The sequence below is a fragment of the Schistocerca gregaria genome, chromosome 4 (genome assembly GCF_023897955.1).
Source record: "Schistocerca gregaria isolate iqSchGreg1 chromosome 4, iqSchGreg1.2, whole genome shotgun sequence".
Lineage (NCBI taxonomy): Eukaryota > Metazoa > Arthropoda > Insecta > Orthoptera > Acrididae > Schistocerca > Schistocerca gregaria.
Genome location: NC_064923.1, coordinates 684,619,291 through 684,644,097, shown reverse-complemented (window position 1 = coordinate 684,644,097; position 24,807 = coordinate 684,619,291). Strand labels below are relative to the sequence as shown.

The following is a 24,807-nucleotide window of genomic DNA, read 5'->3' as shown; positions in this document are numbered from 1 at the left end:
TAAATGAGATATACTGAAATAACCGTAATAAATGGTATTAAAGAGTAATTAAAGACCACTCACAGAAAATAAGGCACAGGCTCTGTGGAAATTCAACATTCAATATGTTGTAGAATTAGCCTCGTTCCTCACTCACATTTATCAAAAATCTGAAACACAGTAAATATTCCTGCACAACTGGAAAAGAGTACTGGTCACTTCTGTTTCAAAACAAGTAAAATGATGTATGCAGAAAGATACAGACCAGTTATTTCAAATTATCGGCATGTGTACATAAAGAAACACACATGTGAAACACAGCTTGCACTACTCACACACAAATATTTTGCAAATAGCAGATGCAGGTGAACAACTAAGTTCCCTCTTCCTACATTTCTACAATGCAATGAATATTCAATCACACTAATTATCTTCTTAGATATTTGATTAGCTTGAAGAATTTTTGACTAGTAGAACTGTTAAGAGTTAAAGTTAAGCGAGTGGATAACAGCTCCTATACTTGTTCCGATTTTGTAACTAAATTATCTTTGACATTTCTGTTATTTAAAAAGACAGTGAAGAGACAAGAAGATTTCATTCTGTTAAAAGGTGTAGTTAGTTTTTCTTCTTTAATGGAGAAAACAGTTTTTCTTTCAAGAAATGTTAATGTGTGTAATATTCCACCATAACAATAACCGAGTGTACAATAATGGACAACAAATATTCAACAGAAACAAAACATTGGACATATGTCAACAGAAACATAAGAAGAGCACTAATATTCTCAATAGAAGTAAATAATTTTTCTAGAAGAAAGAAAATTTTGATAAGTTTTCAGATGGGTCCTTGTTCAAAACTAAGAAACACACATACACCTGGCGGAAGAATATAGTTACACAGGTGTAATAGTGTGTAGTGTATCCTCTTAGTCTTGAAGGACGAATCTTCCAAAAGCTTGGAAACTCTTCCTGCCTTGTTTATGTGCCAATTAACCACACAACACCTAAACTATGTCACGATTTGCTACCTTTAGTCCTTCCATTATTTCCATTCCATCAAGGAATTTCTACTGTCCCATTTATGCAGTTTATAACATACTGCAGTAGCACTGTCAGATCATTCACTGGATCATCACAAGGAAACACAAAATAACTTGACTTTAACAGCTTCTCCAGCTGGTGTAGAAGCAGTTCTCTTTAAATTTGTATAAATGTAAGAGAATTCCAGTAATAAATAGAAAAAACCCAATAGTATTCAATGACAAGATTCGTGGAATATTCCCTGTGCTTGATGCACTGTTGAAATAGTAATAGATTATACTCTGAAGAGACATGAAATCTGACAACCGCATAAAATCAACTGTAGGGAAGGTGAATAGAGAGCTAGGATTTGTTAGAAGAAGTCTGGGAAAGTTGGAGCATCTTTATAGATAACTACATATGAAGTACTACAGGGTAGTGTGACATATTCTAGAGTACTGCTCCAATGTTTGGACCCTTTAGCAAGTAGGCAGACGACAGACATTGTATAAATACAAAAATGCGTATTTCAGGTTGCATCTAGTTGGTGTAAGCCCATATCCTCAGGGAACTAACCGAGATCTTTGGAGCAAAAGCAGGGCAAATGTTGGGAAGTATTTTTTGATGAAGATTGCAACAATTCTGTTGCCACCAACGTGTATCTTACATATGAATTAGTGCAAATAGGTAGTATACTGACAAGGGAGGTCTCCAGGGATGGGATCAACTTTTTGAAACCACCTATGTGGTGTTGCAGTTCAGTGTCCCAGTTATCACACCTTGCAAGGCTGCAACCTTTCACCCTGGTGGGCCACTATTTGTTAGTAATCTACCACACTCATTTTTCATGATCCACTACAGCCTTGCAAATAGGAATGATATTCATAATGGTGCTGTAGCCTATTGGTTAAGTTATTTGGTTGGTATATTCAAGGTTGTGGATTTGACTCCCCCTGGATTTTCTATCAAAATGACTATAATGATTATTTTTTTCAAATTAATTGGTGCACACACGCACACACACACACACACACACACACACACACACACACACACACACACACACACACAGACAGAGTTAGGTGTTAAAGTCAGTAGTAATGAAATAACTAAGATTACAGTAGATGATAATGTTCTTGTAACCCCAGCTCAAATATCAGAGTGTTGAAATGAATTCTTCATAAATGTAGCAAAGTCAGAAGTTGATGTAGCAGGGTATCAGAGTAAAGTAATCCCCTTTGGACTCGACCAAGAAGCTGAGTATCTCACAAATTTTAAAATAGTCACAATAAAGGATGTGAAAAATGTTATATTGTCATTAAAAATAAAAATTCTGCTAGGTGGGATGGGACACCAAGTAAAGTGATTAAAGCAGTATATGACATAATAGCTCAGCTGCTAGCTAAAATAGTCAACCAATCTTTTGAACAGGGATGCTTTCCTGATGTGTTAAAATATGTCCAAGTGAGACCTCTGTCCAAGAAAGGGTCGAGGGAAGATATGGGAAACTATCGCCCTATTTCTATCCTCCCAATCCTGTCAAAAGTGTTAGAGAAAGTAGCTGCAAATCAGATCAAAAATTTTATCGTAAAAAATGATATTACCACAAGTAACCAATTTGGATTCCAACAAGGAAAAAACACACTGGATGCAGTAAATAACTTCATTGAGAAGATATGCAAATCATTGGATCAGAGGAGTAAAGTCGCACATATCTTCTGCGATCTTTCAAAAGCATTTGACTCGGTGAACCATGACTTGCTTATCTACAAATTAAACAAATATGGGATTAAGGACAAAGCTCTGAAATGGCTCACATCATACTTGCACAACAGAAAGCAAAGGGTAAGTGTCACATCAAATGCAGTGAATTATTATTCTAAATGGAGTACAGTATCACAAGGTGTGCCTCAAGGCTCCATATTGGGGCCAATCCTGTTCCCATTCTATGTAAATGACTTGCCCATAAATATAAATTCCCCATCAGTTCTGTTTGCGAATGATTCTGCTGTTTTAATTGAAGATGATGCAGAAAAAATTCAAAGCTCCACTGTGAGCACAATTGGTACTCTAGAAAACTTGTTCCAGTTAAATGGCTTGAAACTGAACATTGCAGAAACCAATATGGTACATTTCAAAACCAAACATTTGAAATGTGTGGATCTTAAAATACATCATCACAATCACCCTATGGAAGAAGTTAACACAGTCAAATTCCTAGGACTAAATGTGAACAACAACTTAAACTGTAGTACACATATTGAGTTCCTATCAAATAAACTAAGCAGCTTTGCATTTGCAGTGCAAATAATAGCAAACTCTACTGACAAGAGTACACAAAAACAGCATATCATAGTTATTTTGAATCTGTCATTAGTTATGGTATCATTTTCTGGGGAAATTCAAGTAGTGTATCTCGAATACTGAAACTGCAAAAGAAAATTATAAGATACATGTGTAGTGCACAACAAACAGAATCTTGCTGCCCATTATTTCGGAACCTTAATATCCTAACAGTTCCCTCCATATACATTTATGACATTATAATCTTTGTAGACAACAGACAAAAATTATTTGAGAAAAATCATTTTAACCACACAAACAACACAAGAAATAAAAATAATTTTTTGTTACCCACACACCATTTGAAATTATATGCACGAACTCCACAGTATATGGGGATGACAATATATAACAAGCTAATGGGCAAAAATATATTTAATATGAAGCCAGAGAGTCTAAAAATAAGGCTACAGAAGAATCTGTGGGAGAAGTGCTACTATTCAGTAGAAGAATTAATAGAGGATAATTTGAGCAAGGGGTAATTAATTGTTAGTCTTTTATTGTATGTGTAACAAAACTGTATTATTATTATGATACCATTTGTTAAAATGAGTTGTAATTAATTGTTAGTTTTTTATTGTATGTGTATTTTTATATTGTATTATTGTTATGGTACCATTTGTTAAAATCAGATGCTGTATGTATGTGGTAAAACTTTGCCAAAATTTTGACGTGTCTCCTCTACCTGAATCAAATCATTTAGATTATGTACATTATGAGGCTAATAAACCACAATTCACACACGCACACACACTCTTTGCTGCATCAGTTTTTTCCTGTTATTCTTTTTTCATTTTGAATCTTTGCTCAAGCAATTCTAATTATTTTTATGTATTTACTTTGATTTAATTGCTTACTTTTCATTATGTTATGTTTGCTTCTGCGCTGTTGCAATCATTATTTGTATTATTTGCTTTAATTTCATTTTATTTATAACACCTTCTTTCATTTAAATCTACAGTAGCATTATTTTGTATGAGGCAAGAAGGACTTTTATGATGATAACCATCCAAAAACATGTACATGTCATAATGAAAAACAGTTCGATCATCGTTTTAAAACTTTAAATATAATGATAGATAAACAAAAATAGTTAAAAATACATTGATAAAGATACTAACGGAAAAAGTATGAAAGGAATTAAAAAATGAGAGCAAATAAAAAGGTTAACACAATGATTAAAATGCTACTACATACGGGTATAGATGAAAAATAAAAATATTTAAACCAGTTAACTGAATAAAAATAATGATCAAAGTCATGTTGATAAACGTGTAAAAACAATGAAATTATAAATGGTGCCCGGCTGGACTCAAAGCCACAATGTTTAGCATTCTAGCCCATCAACGTATCTGCTACGCTACAGTACCATTTCAAAACTTGGTACTACTTTCAAGGCTCTAGCATACTATGAAAAATTCATTGTTGTCAATTATTAGAAAATGAAACAAGTTGATCCCAGCCCTGATGATCTCCCATAGTGATTCATACACACAACCATTTATTACTCATCCTGTAACCAAATAAAATAGGATAGAAAATCGCTAATATTAGTATAAACCATCTTCCATCATGCATAGCACTGTGTATATAAAGATACAAATCAAAGCATGCAAACCTTACCAATACATTCTTTCTCATTTTATGCTGTAAGTACAGTATTTTGATTTAATAGTCACACTGTCATCTCATATTCAAAAGAACACAAGTATTATTTAAGAGCCTTAACAACGTAACTAGAGGATACTGCATGTACATTTAACTCAACAAGCTGAACTCTTCATTATACGATGATGTACTACTTTTAGTACCCAAACTGAAGCCTCAAATCAAAATCACTTAGTACTGATCATATTCTACTTTTATAATTAAAATTGTGTCTACACTGTCCCTACGTTATCCATTAATGATCTGCTTCTGAAGACAGTAGTTACTTTTACACTGCTACTATTTTGGTTTACATTTTGTGGTTATGGCTACAAACATTAAAACTCATACTATTTAAATTTGCTTATCTCTTTCATGCGATATAGTGTGTGACAGACTGTAGCATCATACACATAACATGCAAACATAAGATATATTACCTAGGTCTAAGAGGTATATTGTTCATAACTGGAGCCAAGGGCACTGATGTCTCCTTCATCATTTTATGAAACTCGACAGTCTCCTGCAATGCCCAATGCCTGATTATCCCAATCTCTCTGTTTTTCATATATAACCACACACCATGTGGTCGTATTTGGCCAATCACAAATATTTCACCTGATCCTTTGCCTGAACTGGAAATTAAATATATTAAATGAAATAATTCAATAAGACTAATGTTACTGAAATTAAAATAATCTTAAAAATTAAAAGCACCTGCAATTATTTCCACCCACACATTAGAAGAAACTAAGTAAAACAGCATGATATTCAACAGACTCAACCATTCAACATGAAGTCTGAACTGAGTATCTGGCACATTTTCGAACCAGATATTTCTTCAAAAAACCATAGCCATACAACTTGAGTTGATCAAGAAAAGAACAGTGGTCTATGATTAAACCACAACCAAACATAGATAAAACAACACAGTAAAGATTATTGTCTCACATATATTTTAGCTTAATGTGGAGACAACAGATAATAGATGATGACAGACTGTCAAATGTAAAAAAGCTGGTAGAGTCGATACCTTTCAAAGTATGTGCCTACTTCATAAATTTGAGAAAAATGTGAACTAACAATGGTTAAGCAGAAAAGTCACCCAGAATTCCATACCGCAAGATGATACGAGGAAAACCATTGTCTCTTGTTGGCAACTCATTGCTGATTTTATTCTTGCCCTGTCCTGCAGCAACACCTTGGTAAAGGGTACTTGGTTACAATCCTGCTTGGTCTTTGTTAAGTCTCACTGCATCTAAGCCTTTACCCTCTCTCTTTCTCTTCCTTTTGCTGGACACAAGAACTCTGAGCTATGGATCATACAGTTTGCAGCAATACTGTTTCAATGAGTACCATTACTTGGGCATATACAACAAACTTAAAGTCAGCCTGAAAAGTTCCAACATCAAAAAAATGTGCCTGTTCAGATCAATCGTGAATGGTATTTCTAGTAAGAATTTAATACATGACATACATCAAAAAATTGTATGCTACTAATGATCCCAAAAAGTTTAATCATTTGTTATTGATCAGGTATACCATTACAATGCAACTATGCTCCGCTGAGAGGGTGATGAGAGTGCCCAACACTTTTGAGGAAACAAAGACCTGGTTCTCTGTTGAATAAGCTGAAATTCACACACTTGCCAAATCACTGACATGTAAGAAACTGGACAGAGGTCCTCGATAGTGAGTCAAACGAGCTGTCAACTAGCTGATAGGTATCTTCTATTTGCCTGAGCAATTGAGAAAGCCCATGCAACTTGTAAGTCCTCCTACATCGGCTGCCTGAGTCACGGAAGTTCCACATAAAGAATGTACCATTAAGATATGTCTTTAAGTGCTTTTGACCTACTGACATTTTCTGTGGTACATTTTGGAAATAGGAACTTTGTTAGATACTCTGCAGTCACAAAGTATGGTACAGATGTATTAATAGTACATTCGAACAATGGAAAGTCCAGGTTGTAACATCAACAATATTTTGTAAAGAATTGATGGCTACTCACCCTAAAGATGTGGCCAATGCCTTCTTCAGAAATGAAAACACACACACACACACACACACACACACACACACACACACACACACACACACACGTAAGCACATCTCGCATTCACACATGGCCACTATCTCTGGCTGCTCTGACCTGAATGGTCAGAGATAGCGAACATGTGTGTGTGAGGTGTGCATACTTGTGTGAAATGGGTGTGTTTTTTTTTTTTCCTTTTAATGGTACATTCGTTACATGTTACATTCCCACATGTCCTGATACTCAGCAGACCTCAGTGAAATGGGACTATAAAAGGGGCAATAAAGTCAAGATGCGAGTTCGAAAGGGGTAGGTAGACCAGGCCCTGGGAAATGGCACATAATTTCGGCACAAATAGGGCACGGTATGACAGTCATGCACGGATGGAACTAGTCAACTGAAAAGGTCATACACAGCAAAAACTGACAAATGGCCTACACAAACGTGATCGCAAGTCTGGACGACAGCCATCTTGTTCACAAAAGACTGCAGAACATCACCCATGAAAGTCACTCAAAGACCAAGTAGCAATGGTTTGAACCCATCTGTGTGAGCTGGACTGTAGCATGGTTGCCACTGCATTCGATTCATTGTACAGACACCACAAAACCCACAGACTGCGATGGATTTATCAACACCATCACTGCAAGGGTAGGCAGCAGAATGTGGAATTTTCAGATAACTCCCCCTTCAATGTGTCCACTGTGATTGTGTATCAACAAAGATTCCTCAGATGAAAATATCCAGGTCCTCTGTTATATTTACGAGGCTCTGTTCATAGCATATGAGGGCTGCACACCATACTCAATTCTCCACAACCGAGATCTTGAAGAATTCTGCAATCCCTAACATTTGTGTATTGTCCTGTACCTAAACTGTTATATAAAGCTTATTTCAGTCATTTGCATTAATCTTGGTGGTGTCATACTCACAAAGGTTTGTGTACATTCAGCAGTGCTCCAACAAATATAAAACAAGTGTGAGTCTCCTGCATGACCCGTGTTATAAATAACCCCAACCTAGGTTGAGGACTAGCATTAAAACCACACCAGTCACCAATAGCTTCATAGAGCTGTAATGGTGTTTTTCCCTATGGTTTTGTTCTGGAAGTTCATTCTATTGGTGGGAGACAAATTAAACTGAGTGCTAGTAATAGTATAATTAACAATGCACTTTATGCTTGACAAGTTATGAATTGTTACCACAGAAGGCTAAGTTAAGATCTGGCATTTAAACACTGCCTTGTGCAACATAAAACCTGCATGATGAATTGTATCTATAACTTTCAAGAAAGAGAGCTTTGGTGATCTGTACACACTGCATCCATAATCAAGAACACGAAAGCCGTTAAAACTGTAGCAAGTGTGTTCTATGTGCTCTCATTGCATTTCCATGGCCACACTCGTTTACTGTTTCAATGAATGAGACTCAAAGAAAATTAAATTGAAGATTAAGATCATTCTGAGTAGCCAAGTACAGCCTCAACTGAAGAAAATGTTAAGGCACATTTGGAGCATGACTGAAAAGTACGTCCACCAAATATACTAATACATTCAATGAACCTTTAGCAAAAGTGTTGAAGTGGTAGTCATTTGTTGCCCTCTTCCCTAATGATATTATCCAATAAGAGAAAAGATCATGAGGAATGTGTGCAAAAGATTGGTACCACGTAAACAGCAGCAATGACACAGCACATATACTAACCCTCATTAAGATTGATTCCAACAGAAGCTAGAAAGCTGATGGTTTATTTTACAGTATTATGTAGACACATAGTGATAAAATTTTTATCAAATCGAACTTTAGTGAGAAAATCTTAAGTTCAATGTAGGTCACTACACTTAACACAATTCAGTAGAAGATATAACATTTTTCACCTGATGAGTACCTCAAATGCTATAACGGCATTCAGTTCATTATCAGTACAGCTCACTATTTAACCCATCTTGAGATCCAATTTTGGGGAATGGAGTTGCGGTATAGCCAACAGATGGCACATGTGTTAAATCATTTCTCACCATTGTTAAGACCAGTTTGGATGATGCAAGCTGTATGAATGGTGATTATCACGTTAAATATAAAAATACTTCATTCACAGCAAAAGTTCTCAATGAAGTTAAGCTCAGATAACAACTGAAAGATCATTCATTACCACTAGAAAGTAACAGGAACTAAGTCCGCTAGCATTATACTATTTCCGAGGGAAGCCTCATGCCAAGTGGCTATAGGAATGGTGTCCATGTGGATGTGCAGTGTGGCATACTGTGAAGCAGTGCAGATATGGTGCAGTGTAGAACAGAGTGTCTGGGCTGATCTCTACGAGTTCTGATTGATGACATATGAGGTGTAGCCAGCTCCTGGCCCAGAACTGAGCGAGCAGTTAAATGCTGTTGCAAGAGGTTGATTCAACAATGTGCCAGTGTGAGACGGTATGGCACTGGCAAATATGGAGTGGCAGCAAAGGTGAAGGTCTTGGAGGCTCTGGGAACCCTGTGGCTTGACCAATGTGGCGACAGCAAGATAGTGCTGACATCAGGTGCGGTGTCAGTGTGTGCTGATGAACCTGTGGTCAGCAAGATAGAATTACTTGCTGTTAGAGCAGGGGGGGGGGGGGGGGGGCAGAAATGTGAAAGTGTGCATAAGGAGCATGTGAGGGGCACATGAGAAGTGCAGTGATGTAGGAGTAGCGTGGAGGGCAGTGAGATGCCACTAGGAAGAACAGAAATTGCAAAAGCAGAAGGGAAACCACAGTGGCAGAAAGGTCTTTGCTGCAATGGGCACAGGAGCACAGAAACAACTGAATGGAAGGAGACCAGAAAGGCTGAAAGTTTGCTGCTGCTGGGTGCATAAGAGCAGTACCTAGAAGCAGGGGCCCTTGAGAGGAAGTAAACCATGGCAGCTTTGGGCAGAAGCAATGGTGCGTGTTGACATGCAGTGCTGGGATTGACTATCAGAGTACAGCATTTGGTTTTACTGTAGTGGAGCCAAGGGACAAAACTAGAACCGTAAACTTCTTGCTCGGTAACATATTCCTGGTTTTACTTCTTGTTAGTGAAAAGGGTTTGCTACCGAAGAAAGGCAAACATACGTTTCTAGCATTTGTAGACTTAGAGAAAGCTTTTGACAATGTTGACTGGAATACTCTCTTTCAAATTCTGAAGGTGGCAGGGGTAAAATACAGGGAGCGAAAGGCTACTTACAATTTGTACGGAAACCAGATGGCAGTTATAAGAGTCAAGGGACATCAGAGGGAAGCAGTGGTTGGGAAGGGAGTGATACAGGGTTGTAGACTCTCCCCGATGTTATTCAATCTCTATATTGAGCAAGCAGTGAAGGAAACAAAAGAAAAATTCGGAGTAGGTATTAAAATCCATGGAGAAGAAATAAAAACTTTGAGATTCACCGATGACATTGTAATTCTGTCAGAGACAGCAAAGGACTTGGAAGAGCAGTTGAACGGAATGGATAGTGTCTTGAAAGGAGGATACAAGATGAACATCAACAAAAGCAAAACAAGGATAAAGGAATGTAGTTGAATTAAGTCAGGTGATGCTGAGGGCATTGGATTAGGAAATGAGACACTTAAAGTAGTAAAGGAGTTTTGCTATTTGGGGAGCAAAATAACTGATGATGGTCGAAGTAGAGAGGATATAAAACGTGGACTGGCAATGGCAAGGAAAGCGTTTCTGAAGAAGAGAAATTTGTTAACATCGAGTATAGGTTTAAGTGTCAGGAAGTCGTTTCTGAAAGTGTATGTATGGAGTGTAGCCATGTATGGAAGTGAAACATGGACGATAAATAGTTTGGACAAGAAGAGAATAGAAGCTTTCAAAATGTGGTGTTACAGAAGAATGCTGAAGATTAGATGGGTAGATCACATAACTAATGAGGAAGTATTGAATAGGATTGGGGAGAAGAGAAGTTTGTGGCACAACTTGACTAGAAGAAGGGATCGGTTGGTTGGACATGTTCTGAGGCATCAAGGGATCACCAGTTTAGTATTGGAGGGCAGCATGGAGGGTAAAAATCGTAGAGGGAGACCAAGAGATAAATACACTAAGCAGATTCAGAAGGATGTAGGTTGCACTGGGTACTGGGAGTTGAAGAAGCTTGCACAGGATAGAGTAGCATGGAGAGCTGCATCAAACCAGTCTCAGGACTGAAGGCAGCAGCAACAACAACAACAACAACAACAACATCGAAAAATTGGACTTAATACTAGGAGATTCGTTGCAGTTTCATATTTTTCCTGCTTAGATTACTACTGTGCATCTGCAGCATGATGAAACAGAGTCATAACATCAACTATATACGAAATAAAAGTCCTTATCTAATACAAAATCTGTCACAGAAAGTCTGTAGTCGACATCAGGAACAAGTCAGAACAGTGCACATGGCAGCACTGGCACTTCTGAAATGAGGGGACATGAAGGCCCTTCAGGACAACAACAACTGATGATCCCAGGTGCTTCAACAAAAGTGGACTCGAACCTCATCACCAATGGATATCAAGATGATGCCAACCTCAGGGGAAGGGCTGACCACAGCTGCAATGGACAGAACAGTGTCAGGCAAGGCTGGAGATGGGAGGCGGTTAAGTGGTGGACGAGATGGAAAGTCAGTGAAGGCACAGGGGGTACTGGTGCAAAGTCTGAGGCTGGATCAGCTCTGACCCATGGGCAAGGAATACCAGCCATCTCTCACAAAGTGTCCCTGTTGACACTGTTTCGCCATGGTAGTGACTCCAGAAACACAATAGAAATAGCAACAAACAACATGGTATTCAAGTACACAAAGTGCAAAAATGTATACATAGCGGGACATCATCACACAGTTAAAGTATCCAACCTGGGTAATAAAACAATGTCTCCTAAAATGGCAAGAGAGCATGGCAGAAAACATATCTTTATCCTCGTTATCACTGTTAAGTCCCATTTTTATCCTCTACGAAAATTATTTAATCCTCCACTGCCACGGTTGAAACTCTTTTGGGTGATGCACATTGATAAATCATGATACCAAGGTTGAATGTAAGAACACTTTATTAACAGCACAAGTTCACAATAAAGTTAAGTTCGGATAAGAACTGAGAGATCACTTGTTATCAGCTGAAAGCAACAGAAATAAATTCTACTGGCGTTACAACAATTCTGAGAGAAGCCTCATTCCAAGTGGCTATAAGAACAGCGTCCAGGAGGACCACATGGTGTGGTATACCTTTTAGCAGTGTGGAGACAGTGCAGTTTAGAATGCAGCATCCAGACTGGTCTCAGTGAATTCCAATTGAAGAGGTAAGAGGTGTAGTTGACCCCTGGCCCAAAACTGAGCTAGGAGTTGAATGCTACTGCTGGAAGTTGCGCTCCACCTTAAGTATCCAGCAGGTGGAGGTATGACTGTGACCATGCGACATGCGGACGGTAATTTGTTCTTCGATAGCAGCGCCATCAGTTTCCTGAGGTGCAAGCTACTCATAAGCAGGACTGGTGCCCCTAGTTGTGGCCGTAATGAACAGTTCAGCAACAGACTGTTTGTACATAGTATCATGTCCACAACACACAATGCCTTTCTGGTATTTGTAAGCAGCCTCTGAAGGAGGGAGGCCTTTGTAACAAGAGTAAGCAACCCACAGGGCGAAAGCAGTTTGCAGGAAGCTTAATATAGTCATCCAACAGCCAATATACATGATCAATATCTGTTAAGGTTTTATTTTGGAAATATTATTAAGATTTAAGCTGAAAACCAGCACTTCATGGCTTAAGAGTGTGGATTTCATACAAAACTAACACAAGCCTATATTCTGAAAGAGAGAACAGAAAATTCTACCACAAATGCCATTAGGGGCCACATGCACACAAGAATGAAGGCTTCTGTGGCGTGTCAGTACAATAAAATATGCACTAGTTACCAACTGCATCAGTCCACAACATTTCAGGAAGCTTATTCTCTCATCCAAACGTTGCTAAAGTAATGGAATGTAGAATATGCTACCAAAAAGTCGCTGATAGTGTGGATTGACACAGTAATGTAAGAACATTTTATTACAGGTAGCACTATTTCATTGATGTTATTAACATTGTTACAAATAACTACCATCTGATCACTGAAATTTCATGCACAGTACATTTAACATGTTATTAAAACAACAGTACATGCAGGTTTACCTTTTGTGCTTTAATGCTATTTCTTCCATGTTTTGATTAATTTCTGTCATAGAACAAGGCACACAGCCATCTACACTATGGAGATCATCCAATGGAGGTTTCCTCTTTGGTGTGGTATTCAGCATTTCTACTACACTTGGAGAACATATTTTTTCAGTACTTTTCCTAATGGGAACATTGTGCTTCCTCTCTTCCTCCTCTCGTGCTATTTCTTCATATTTAGCCTTCTCTTCATCTGTCAGTTGTTTCCAGTGCTCAACCAGAAGGCTAGCAACTTTTGTGAATGCAACACCAGGGCTTTCTTCAAGAACTACAAAATTTATATAAAAAATATAATTAAGTTCTGAAATACACATTAAGGGGGACACATGCATAAGACAACAAGTACATACGTTTTGGACGCATATGTCTTGAAAATTTTGTGAATGCGCTCTGCTCTTTACAGCCCATTTGACTGCTGACACTGTGCAAGGACAGATCAAAAAAATCCTTTTTACTCTTGTTCACTTTTGGCAGTAAGAGTTTAGCACCCTAAACAAAACATAATAAAGGCTCAAATATATAAAAATTTAGGGTATTTAAGGTTCAAACACTACCACAACTGAAAAAACAACCAATATCTCACACCAAAAGATGGATGGGTTAACAGGCTTAATACATAACTGTGTAGGAAACTCACCATCAACACAATAACAACACTGATACGTAGATGCAAATAATACAAAGAAGTGTAGAAAGCTTTTTTTGTTACCAAACTTAGTTGAATATGTGAACTTCAGCACAACAGCCATTCAAGAATGTATGTGCAAGTCCTTCACTTCTGGCAGATGAAACATCTGTTACAGGCAGTGAGCTCAAGAATCAATACAGATATTCAATGGTGTAGGCATTTGCTATTTAAATTATTTTCATTTTACTATTTTGCAAGACTATTTCCATCTACTTAAAGAAATTCACATTACACCATAAGCTGCTTTCAGTGAATGACACTTAGTGATTCCTAGTTCCAGAAGGACATAGTGTTTTCAAGTAGATGTAAAAATACATTACAACATCATCATCTTGCTAAGACAGGTTAATACAAAAAAATTTCACATCCAAGTTGGCTGAGTTGGCCATGAAAATATACATCAAAACTTTCTGTACTGCTATCAGCTGCTCCATTTGAATTATCAACATAGGTATGTCACAGTTGTTGTACAACAGACATCGTCTTTTCCAGTTTTCCTGCAGTTTTTTTTCTTCAAATAATAATTATAATTATAATGAAGAAAATATTTAAGTTCCTAGCTTTCTTGCCAAGGAATATAATGTAGTAGATATACTCTAAGAGTAGTACTTGCCGTAAGAATGATCCTTACAAAGAGACAGTTTCAGAGACCACATAATAGCGAGTTTGGTGTAAAGTGAGAATGAGGTCACACAAGAATAAAGAATTGTATTCAACACTGATTACTTAAATGCAAATGACTTCATTATAAATATCACTGAGTACAGCTACTACCTTAAAAATTTAAGTAGATATGGTGCATGCCATAGAACACTTTTGTATTATAATATGGCCTGTGTGACAGGCAATTGAATAATTTTCTCTTTTTTAAAACGTCAGTAGCTTCTTCTATCTTGTACAATGTTAATGAGGCACTAGTTCCCACAGGACCAAGACATATAAGATATATAATTAGAGGAGCTTGATTTATGTGATATGGAAGTGATCACTAACATGATGAAGGCCCTGAGATCTTTTTACAGAAATTATGAAACAGCTTCTCAATCAGTTTTTGAGTGAGTATGAATTCTTGGAAGTATCACATTTTTAATTTCTATATCCTCAGGTGAACCTAATGAATGCTGTTGAGTTTTGTATGGATCGCAAAGGAGTTTACTGGCTCTAAAATAATTCAATACACAGTCAAGTAATTCCTGCATTGTCCTGTCAAAAACTGAGAAGTTATGATAAGAAGTATACAAGGTTGTACCATTGGTATAACAGAGTACCCGGAATGGCAGATTAGACGCGCTTTCTGCCCCACCACTACAGCACAGTGTGTGGAGACTGAAAAAGTCACAGAGAAAGAGATAGCCAGTGCCTATATATCATATACTGGAGCACTATCGGGGAAAATAGGACGAATATTGAGGAAACACCGAGTAGGAACTGTCTTTTGCCCACCAAATAAAACACGAGCATTATTGGGATCTCGGTTTCTGGAAGGCCGGCATATACCAGATTCCGTGTCAATGTGGGAAGACTTATATGGACAGACAGTGCGCACCATCGAAGATCGTTACCGAGAACATCAGAGGCACACTCGACTTGGGTACCCCGACAAGTCGGCGGTCACAGAGCACTGTCTGTCCGAAAATCATGAAGTGGACTACCAACATACCATGGTCTTGGCACAGACATCTAAATACTGGGACAGCGTCGTTAGAAAGGCTAATGAAATTTGTACCAGGGGCAGACTCATCAATCAAGATTGCGGCTACAACCTCAGCAGGGCATGGGAACCAGCACTGAGTCTAATTAAAAAGACGCTCAGCAAAGGAAACGAATGGGCAATTAAGGCGGACGAGGCAATTACACAAATGCAACTACAGACGCCAGCGTCTAAGTGACCGGTGACGCGGACTGCGGAGAGAACATCTCGTGAGAGGAGGGGATTTATTACAGCTGCCCGCCCTCAGGAGCTCAGTTCATCAGCGCACCTGATGATGGCAACATGTCTGAGTGCCGAAATATTGTGCCCGTTGGACACTGTGGACCGGCAGTACAACTGTGGACTGTTCGAGCAAGAAACTTTATAATTTTCTAAGGAGAGTAATGGTTGCGTATGTGAATGAAGTGAACAAGCATGTTACCAGAAAAAGTGTCATTCAACACTTGACTAGAACGAAGAATTGTCTGCCTTTATGTTCTGTAGACTTTTAATATCCAGTATCTGCAATTAAGATGTGGCCTGAAGAATGAATGCAATCAGGTACATGACATGAAGCAGGTTTTGCACCACTTCTCTGTTTCGGCATACCCTTTAAAATTACGGGAAGAAAGAAACGCACCAGTGATATATCTCATATTGGGATAAAAACTCTAAAAATCCTATGATATGAAACCAAGACAATGAAACGAAACAGTTCTATTACAAATAAGCTCTTGCTGTTACATGAAGAAACTCATTTATACACTATGGACATTTCTGTATTGCCTCAGCCCAATCAGCAGGGAGTGCAGTGATGTCAGCCACCGAGCAATAAATCTAGATTGGGTTGAAAATCAATGGAAGAGCAACTGTTTACAAATCTATGAATCAATGTAACATAACATAAAATGGTGATGTAGAGCTTTCAGGAATGCATATGTAAATCATTGTTAGGCAGCAGAAATAAATACAGAGGCATTTTTAAGACAAAATTGTGGCTAGGAAAGGAAATACTTAGAAAAGAAGAAACTCATAACACAATTTATTGCAAATCATTAAGTTTTGTATACTGTAAGTAATGGACCATTGATAAACGAATCAATGAGGAAATATCAATGCAGTGGAAGAAATGGACCTGTAGCTACAGAATGCACAGACAACAACAAAGATTCCCTATGACATCAAGCCTGCGAGAGGTAGAACAACTGAACAACAATCAATGCAGTTCAATGCACTTCTTCACCTTTCCTTGCCTAATCCCATAACTGATTCATTCTCAAATAGAATCTCAGAACGATTTTTAACAAAATGACTCAGTAGATTTCTTTAATTCAAAAGTCATTCATAATCCCTGAATCTTCCAAAATTTGCTGAGAATTCATGACTTTCCAGGTTTTGTTGCCACCCTGCCCTCAACAACCGTAATTATGTTGTACAGACGGAACCAATAACCATAATACTAATATGCTGCCCATTGATTTTTGTTACCTGACAACATGGCAGTAACCGACAACGTTGACAAAATACAAAAACTAGATTCAAAAGTGTTAATAACTACAAACCATTGTATAATAATACACATGTAAACTAATAACAAAAGTGACTAAACACACAAAAACATTCTGAGCATACCTCAACTGTACAGCCATTTTTTGTTTTAATTGAGCCTTTGCTCCACTGTTCCTTGTTCAAATCTTCCAAATTAGCAGATTTGCCCATTTTTGCAGTTTCAACAGATTTTGCTGCTTCTAATGCCTTTTTTGCTCTCTCCCTTTCCCTCTGACTAGCATCTTGCTCAGGCGTATCAAACCCAAAAAATACATCCTCTATATCATCAAGCACGTTGAAAAGACTGCTTTCAATTCTGAGAGAAGTATCATTATGTATTTTAGTATGTTCTGTCATATCTGTTAGTGTTTCATGCCCAACACTGTCTTTAGACTTACTAATTTGCATGTCAACTATCTGTTCGGGACCAACAGAATTTATTTGCCCAGTTTCTCTCTCCAACTGAGTAGTTAGTACCTCTCCATTGGTGACTGTAGAGTTCTTTGGCAAATCTAGTGAGCTGTGGAGAAAATTGTATCTTGATTCAACAGTCTTCAGTTCATTATCTCCGTCATGGAAAGTACTGTCTTTTATTCCTTGCAAAATGTCACAGTGCTCTGTTTCTTTATTCTCAGCACTATTCAAAAACTCAGTCATTGCAGACTCTTGGCACACACGTGCCAAACTTTCAACCACTGTCCTGTCTCCATTGTGATCTACAATACTTCCATTTGCATTTTGCGGATTCTCTGACTGCTTAGAATGTGCACCATGATCTACAATATTTTCATTTCCAATTTGGAGATTCTTTGATTGTGTAGGAAGTGCAGTGGTACTTATACTCGGGTTTTGTGAGGATTCTAATGTACTAGAACACTCAGCGATCAATTTTGAGCGTTTAATTGGCCTATCCTCTTCAACAGTGGACTGAGGTTTAAGCTTCCTGTTAATTTTGGACACAGGTTGCTTACAATTTTCTGTGTCCTCTTCTTCATTTTGAAGTCCATAATATTCAATAAGCATTTCTTCAATAGATGATAGGATTGTGTTCTGCAAAGAACAACCATGCATTAATACACAAATCATTTATGATATAGTCAGAGTTTGAACTTACACAAAAAATGAAATACTTTTATTTTCTTTAAATAATTTAATTATTTACATTTTGCTCTAACTTTCAATATCACACTTACTTTCACTAATATGTTTAGATTACACAAAAAGACTATATATACACCACTGAAGTACCAAAGAAACTGGTATAGGTAAGCGAATTCAAGTACAGAGATATGTAAACAGGCAGAATACGGTGTTGCAGTCCGCAGCGCCTCCATAAGACAAGTGTGAGGTGCAGTTATCAGATCAGTTACTGCTGTTACAATGGCAGGTTACCAAGTGAGTTTGAACGTGATGGGATACAGTATCACTGAGGTAGTGATGAAGAGGGGATTTTCTGGGGATTTTCCCGTGCGACCATTTATCGAGTGTACCGTGAATATCAGGAATCCGGTAAAACATCGCTGCGACTGGAAAAAGATCCTATAAGAACGGGACCAACAATAACTGAAAAGAATTGCTCAACATGGCAGAAGTGTAAACTTGCCCCAAATTGCTGCGGATTTCAATGCCGGGTCATCAACAAGCATCAGCATGTGACACATTCAACAAAACATCATTAATATGAGATTTCAGAGCTGAAGGCCCACTTGTGTACCCTGGATGACTGCACGACAACAAAGCTTTATATCTCACGTGGTCTGATCAACACCGACACTGGACTGTTGATAACTGGAAACAGGTTGCCTGGTAGGACGAGTCTCATTTCAAATTGCATCAAGCAGATGGATGTGTACAGGTACTGAGATGACCTCATGAATCCATGGACCCTGCATGTCATCAGGCGACTGTTCAAGCTGGTGGAGGCTCTCTAATGGTGCGGGGCTTGTGCAATTGGAGTGATATGGGACCCCTAATACATCTAGACACAACTCTGAAAGGTAACATGTATGCAAGCATTCTGTCTGATCACATGCATCCATTATGCATTCCGACGAACTTGGGCAATTCCAGCAGGACAATGCGACACCCCACACGTCCAGAATTGCTACAGAGTGGCTCCAGGAACACTCTTCTGAGTTTAAACACCTCCTCTGGCCACCAAACTCCCCAGACATGAACATTATTGAGTATATCTCAGATGCCTTGCAACATGCTGTTCAGAAGAGATCTCCACCCCCTCATACTGTTACGGATTTATGGACAGCCCTGCAGGATCCCTGGTGTCAATTCCCTCCAGCACTACTTCAGACATTAGTCAAGTCCATGCGACATCATGATGCAGCACTTCTGCATACTTGTTGGGGCCCTACACAATATTAGGCAAGTGTACAAGTTTCTTTGGCTCTTCAATCTATAAAGGGTGAACACACAACCAAAACACAAAACACAATTACTGCAACAACTCTCCTCGCAAAAGTACTGTGATGCGGTTGCTGTCAGTGTAGGAACAGCTCATGTTTGTGTCCTTGTGCCATTCTTCTATTGCATTTAGCGGCGTAACATCATTTTTGGTAAACTGATGTGTAGGGAAGAATGGAAACTGTCTCTTCACAATAACATGCTGATCAAACAATGGAAAATCTAAGATGGAATGTAACAAAACAAGAGAAGGAAAGTTGCTACTCACCATATAGCAGAGATGCTGAGTAGCAACTTTCCTTCTCTGGTATCGAATAACATGCCGACATTCTCACTGACTATGTCCACCACAGTAAAGGGTGTGGAAATGAATCAGAAACTACAAGAGGCAGGGATATTCAATAACTTACAACATAAGAGTAGAGAAGAGGGTTGCCACCTGTGATCACTATCTGCAAGTCAGGACTGCATCTGTACCTATTCAAATGGATATGCATTGGGTCATGCCTAACTGGGACCCAGATAGGTTACTGCTGTAGATCTCTTTGACACATTGTCTGTTTCCAGTGATAGGTGTTCTTATATTTTTATTGTATTGGACATTTGCTAAAAATACATTGGTTTTTATCCCATTGGGAGGGCTACAGAAACTGTGTTAGTAGGTAAACTAGAAGGGGATTATTTTATGTATATGGGTTTGACATCTATCAGACATCTGGCTGAAGTTTGTTCCACTTGAAAGAAAGCAGATTAAATAAATTTGCATTTTGCCAGAATTTATGAAATCGTGGATAATTCATGACACGAATTGCAGAGTTTCGCCCACGTGAACTGATTTTTGGAGGAAAACCTGCTAACAGCAGCGGGGAGAATGTGAACTTTCCATTCCCGCAATTATTAACAATGGTGCAAATGAAATAGGAAGCCGAGAAAGGCCACTGCAGAAGTTAAAAAGTTTCTCAAAAAATGGCTCTGAGCACTATGGGACTCAACTGCTGTGGTCATTAGTCCCCTAGAATTTAGAACTATTTAAACCTAACTAACCTAAGGACATCAAGCACATCCATGCCCGAGGCAGGATTCGAACCTGCGACCGTAGCACTCGCACGGTTCCGGACTGCGCGCCTAGAACCGCGAGACCACCACGGCCGGCTAAAAAGTTTCTCCTAGTGTACCATGGACCATACATGATTGAGAGCTCACCATATCCTAATATGTACAGGCTGGACTACACTCAGCCCAGATAATAATTTGGTTATGTAACTTAACTGACTTGAAGCCATATATTAGCCAATGAAAGGTTTACTTTAGTTACCATTACTACCACACCTGTGAGAAGACAGAAGCTTGATGTAATGCTAATCAGTGCATGTGTCTTGTGTACAGCTGAAAGAGTTCAAGTGTGAGCAATGACAATTACATTTTTATTTTAGATTTGAAATTTCAACCCAATGAAGGCAAGCATCGTTTTTAAGGTAATAGTGGTGCACTCTTTAAGACTGTGTAACTGTGAGTACTGGAAGTAAAATAAAAGATGAAGAATTTTACTTTTTCAACACTTATAGCTATTGAGATTAGTTATAAAAAGGAGAGATTTTATTTTCACACAAGAGTTAATCTTTATCTCCGTAGCATTAACATAATACTGATTTCAATAGTTTTCATATGTAATAACAGGGTGCCTATTCGAGCACATTTATACTTTCCAAAAAATATAACAACTTTTATTATACACACACGATGTGATCAAAAGTATCTGGACACCTGGCTGAAAATGACTTACAAGTTCGTGGTGCCCTCCCTCAGTAAAGCTGGAATTTAATATGGTAATGGCCCACCTTTAGCCTAGATGACAGCTTTCACTCTCGCAGGCATACGTTCAATCAGCTGCTGGAAGGTTTCTTTCGCAATGGCAGCCGATTCTTCACGGAGTGCTGCACTGAGGAGAGGTACCGATTTCGGACAGCGAGCCCTGGCATGACGTCTGCATTCCAAAACATCCCAGTAGTGTTCTATAGGATTCAGGTCAGGACTCTGTGCAGGCCAGTCCATTACAGGGATGTTATTGTTGTGGAACCACTCTGCGACAGGTCATGCATTATGAAGAGGTGCTGATCGTGTTGAAAGATGCAATCACCATCCCCGAATTGCTCTTTGACAGCGAGAAGCAAGAAGGTGCTTAAAACATTACTGTAGGCCTGTGCTGTGATAATGCCATGCAAAACAACAAGGGGTGCAAGCCCCCTCCATGAAAGTCATAACCACACCATAACACCACCGCCTCAAAATTTTACTGCTGGCACTACACACGCTGGCACGGTATTCACCAAGCTTTCACACCATACCCACACCCTGCCATCAGATCACCACATTGTGTACCATGATTCATCACTCCACTTTCCACTGTTCAGTTGTCCAATGTCTATGCTCATTACACCTAGCGAGCCATCGTTTGGCATTTACCGGCATGATGTGTGGCTTATGAACAGCCGCTCGACCATGAAATCCAAGTTTTCTCACCTTCCGCCTCACTGTCATAGTACTTGCAGTGGATCCTGATGCAGTTTGGAATTCCTATGTGATGGTCTGGATATATGTCTACCTATTACACATTACGGCCCTCGTCAACAGTCGGAAGTCTCTGTCAGTCAACAGACGAGGTCGGCCTGTACACTTCTGTACTGTACGTCTTCCTTCACATTTCCAGTTCACTATCACATCGGAAACAGTGGACCTAGGGATGTTTAGGGTGTGTAAATCTCACACACAGACGTATAACATAAGTGACATCCAATCATATGGCCACGTCTGAAGCCCGTGAGTTCCGCGGAGTGCCCCATTCTGCTCTCTCAAGATGTCAATGACTACACTGAGTTCACTGATTTTGAGTATCCGGCAGTAAGTGGCATCACACTGCACCTAATATGAAAAAGGTATGTTTTGGGGGGGTGTCTGGATACTTTTGACCACATAGTGTAAATTGAAATGAGGAAGTTGTATATTTGTCCACTGTCAACAGCTTTAACGAATCCAGATTTCTTTGAGAAAACAAAAAGTGGTCAAAGAAGTTATCGGATTAATGTAAATCGGATAACTAAATGACCAATGGGTATTATATAACAAGAAAAATGTCAACATATATGGCACTATAATATTTAGAGGAATTAGTTGAGAGACCTCCCAACTATAGTTAATGATTTGTCTGCAAATGGAACTATCAGAGAGGTATGGGTGAGGGTTTGGGGTTCCTTTGACTGCCCTTCAGTCTACCTTTCAGTTCTGTGGCAGGGACAAAGGACAGCCTTGACTGTGGACTCATTGTCTTACCTTACCCAAGTGAGGCACTGCTATGGAAATAATTTTTACTGTCTACCTATCTATTTGAAACTAAAGAAGCAACAGTAAATAGTGGTGACAAATGTACTGTTATTCATGTCTACAATGAATCAAAAATTGATTCTCAGGCATGGGCACCAATGGCCAATGTGCACCTTCACAACATTTTAGTCATCCTTTTTTATCCATGCGAAGAGTACTCGAGCTCACAAGAATTAAGAAATGTTTCCAACTACAGTATTAGGAGATTACATTCTTACAAAATTGTGCAATTCCAAGTAATCAGATAAATCAGGAGTGTTATGAACTCCAAACCATTATTAAATGAGATAAATGTTGTGTAGGTTTAAGAGTGTCTTGATAACTTATCATTTATGTTCTTTTTCACTGGCTTTAAAACATCTCCATATTTTAAACCAATGAAGGAGTGGAGTGGTGTCGCACAGCAATTAGGTGAGATCCACTCTCCATTCCGTCTCACTCCACCTTGATTATCAAATAATTGATTGAATGTGCTTCTGTAATCTCAATGTAGTTGAGTTCAAAAAAAGATAATGAGTTAGGAAATATTTATTTTGTTTGCATGTGATTATTTTCATGAGCTAATACGGGCTCGAATTATGCACCACAGGAGAGAGTAAGCATAAAAGCATTGAGATCCAACAGGGCCCACTTGATGGTGAATTCTCACCTGAAAGAGATGCTTGGCATCTGGAAGCTTCTAGACATGTTGGCAAAATAATATGGCTGTTATTTCCTCACCTTAAGATGTAGACTTCCTACAAGGACACCCCTTCTCTGCAAAACTGGAACTGCCCGTTTTTCTGGGCAAGGGAAAGACACAAAGTAGTGGATAGCTTTTTTAGATCTGGCAAATCTTTTTTTAGAGCTGCATAGCAAGACTTGAGGCATGGTGCAAGAATTAACTTTATTAAGTTCCCTAGGTACACACAGAAAAAAATCTAGTAAAAGTAATGGTTACTTCCCACTGTACCAAAGTTATGAGTAGATGCACCTTCTGGTTTTTGTGGAGAAGGCACTGGGACCAACCATTTGGAAGAAGCATGTGTGGGTGCCTGACGAAAACAATGACACAGATGAAAAGATATTGTGAAGCTTATCACGAAGAGGTATAGAGAAGCTACCAGTCCCTCTTTCATTCTGTATTACAATGAAGAAGAATCTGGCATTGGCGATTCATTCCAGCAGCTATAACACCATTCCTGGGTGTTAGCATTGGCAACACTACTCCGCAGCTTGCCTCACGTCTTACCTGACAAGCTAGCACCTTCTGTTTGTGACTTTCTGTGAATAAATGAAACTGCTGAGAGTCACTGGGCCATGATAAATAACATAAAATGCTCTAACATTAGATGACATTTTGTGACATGTGGAAAAATGTGTAATGGCCATAGCTTTCTGCTCCGTTAAGTGTTTTGTATTTTTTAAGAAGCCACTAAACTTCAAAATAAATGGTTTCCTGTCAAAAATTAAAATTTGTTTTGATTTATCTTTCAATCCAAACATTTCCTTAACAAAGAGAAGTGTTTATCCCTGTATTAGCCATGTTACAGAGACTGCACATCAAGTGTTTACAATTTTTGTCAAAGACAAGTAGGTGAGTGTTGCAGGACTCCAGCCCTTCAGTCGGCAGGATATAAGCATTGCAAAGGTAAGCTTGTATAAGTGGAGTCATTAACACGCTATCTGGGCATCGGCAAAAAATGTGGGGTTATGTGGCACACCCAGTCAACCAAACGCACATGACAAAGCATGTTGTGGTCAGAGAAGAATGTTCCTTTACAAATGAAAATCCAGGAGAATTGCCACAATTTAACCCTCGTACCACTGAAACGACAAGTGGAATCAGTATGACGGTCGGTGGTGTTAAGAACAACTG

General features: G+C 38.7%; 1 protein-coding gene across 3 annotated transcripts in view; it reads right to left on the bottom strand.

The window, feature by feature from the left end:
• The window catches only part of LOC126268207 (PMS1 protein homolog 1-like), a 111,976-nt gene that overhangs the window by 24,876 nt on the left and 62,293 nt on the right, over positions 1-24,807 (bottom strand). For 2 of the 3 annotated variants that reach the window (XM_049973835.1, XM_049973834.1), the window contains exons 7-10: positions 17,238-18,203; positions 13,578-13,716; positions 13,186-13,495; positions 5,429-5,623 (exon numbers count right to left, since the gene is read on the bottom strand). In XM_049973835.1, the coding sequence (XP_049829792.1) occupies positions 5,429-5,623; positions 13,186-13,495; positions 13,578-13,716; positions 17,238-18,203 (1,610 nt within the window). Of the gene's footprint in view, positions 1-63; positions 150-5,428; positions 5,624-13,185; positions 13,496-13,577; positions 13,717-17,237; positions 18,204-24,807 lie in introns of all 3 variants that reach the window. The other variant, XR_007549113.1, reaches the window with a different exon arrangement.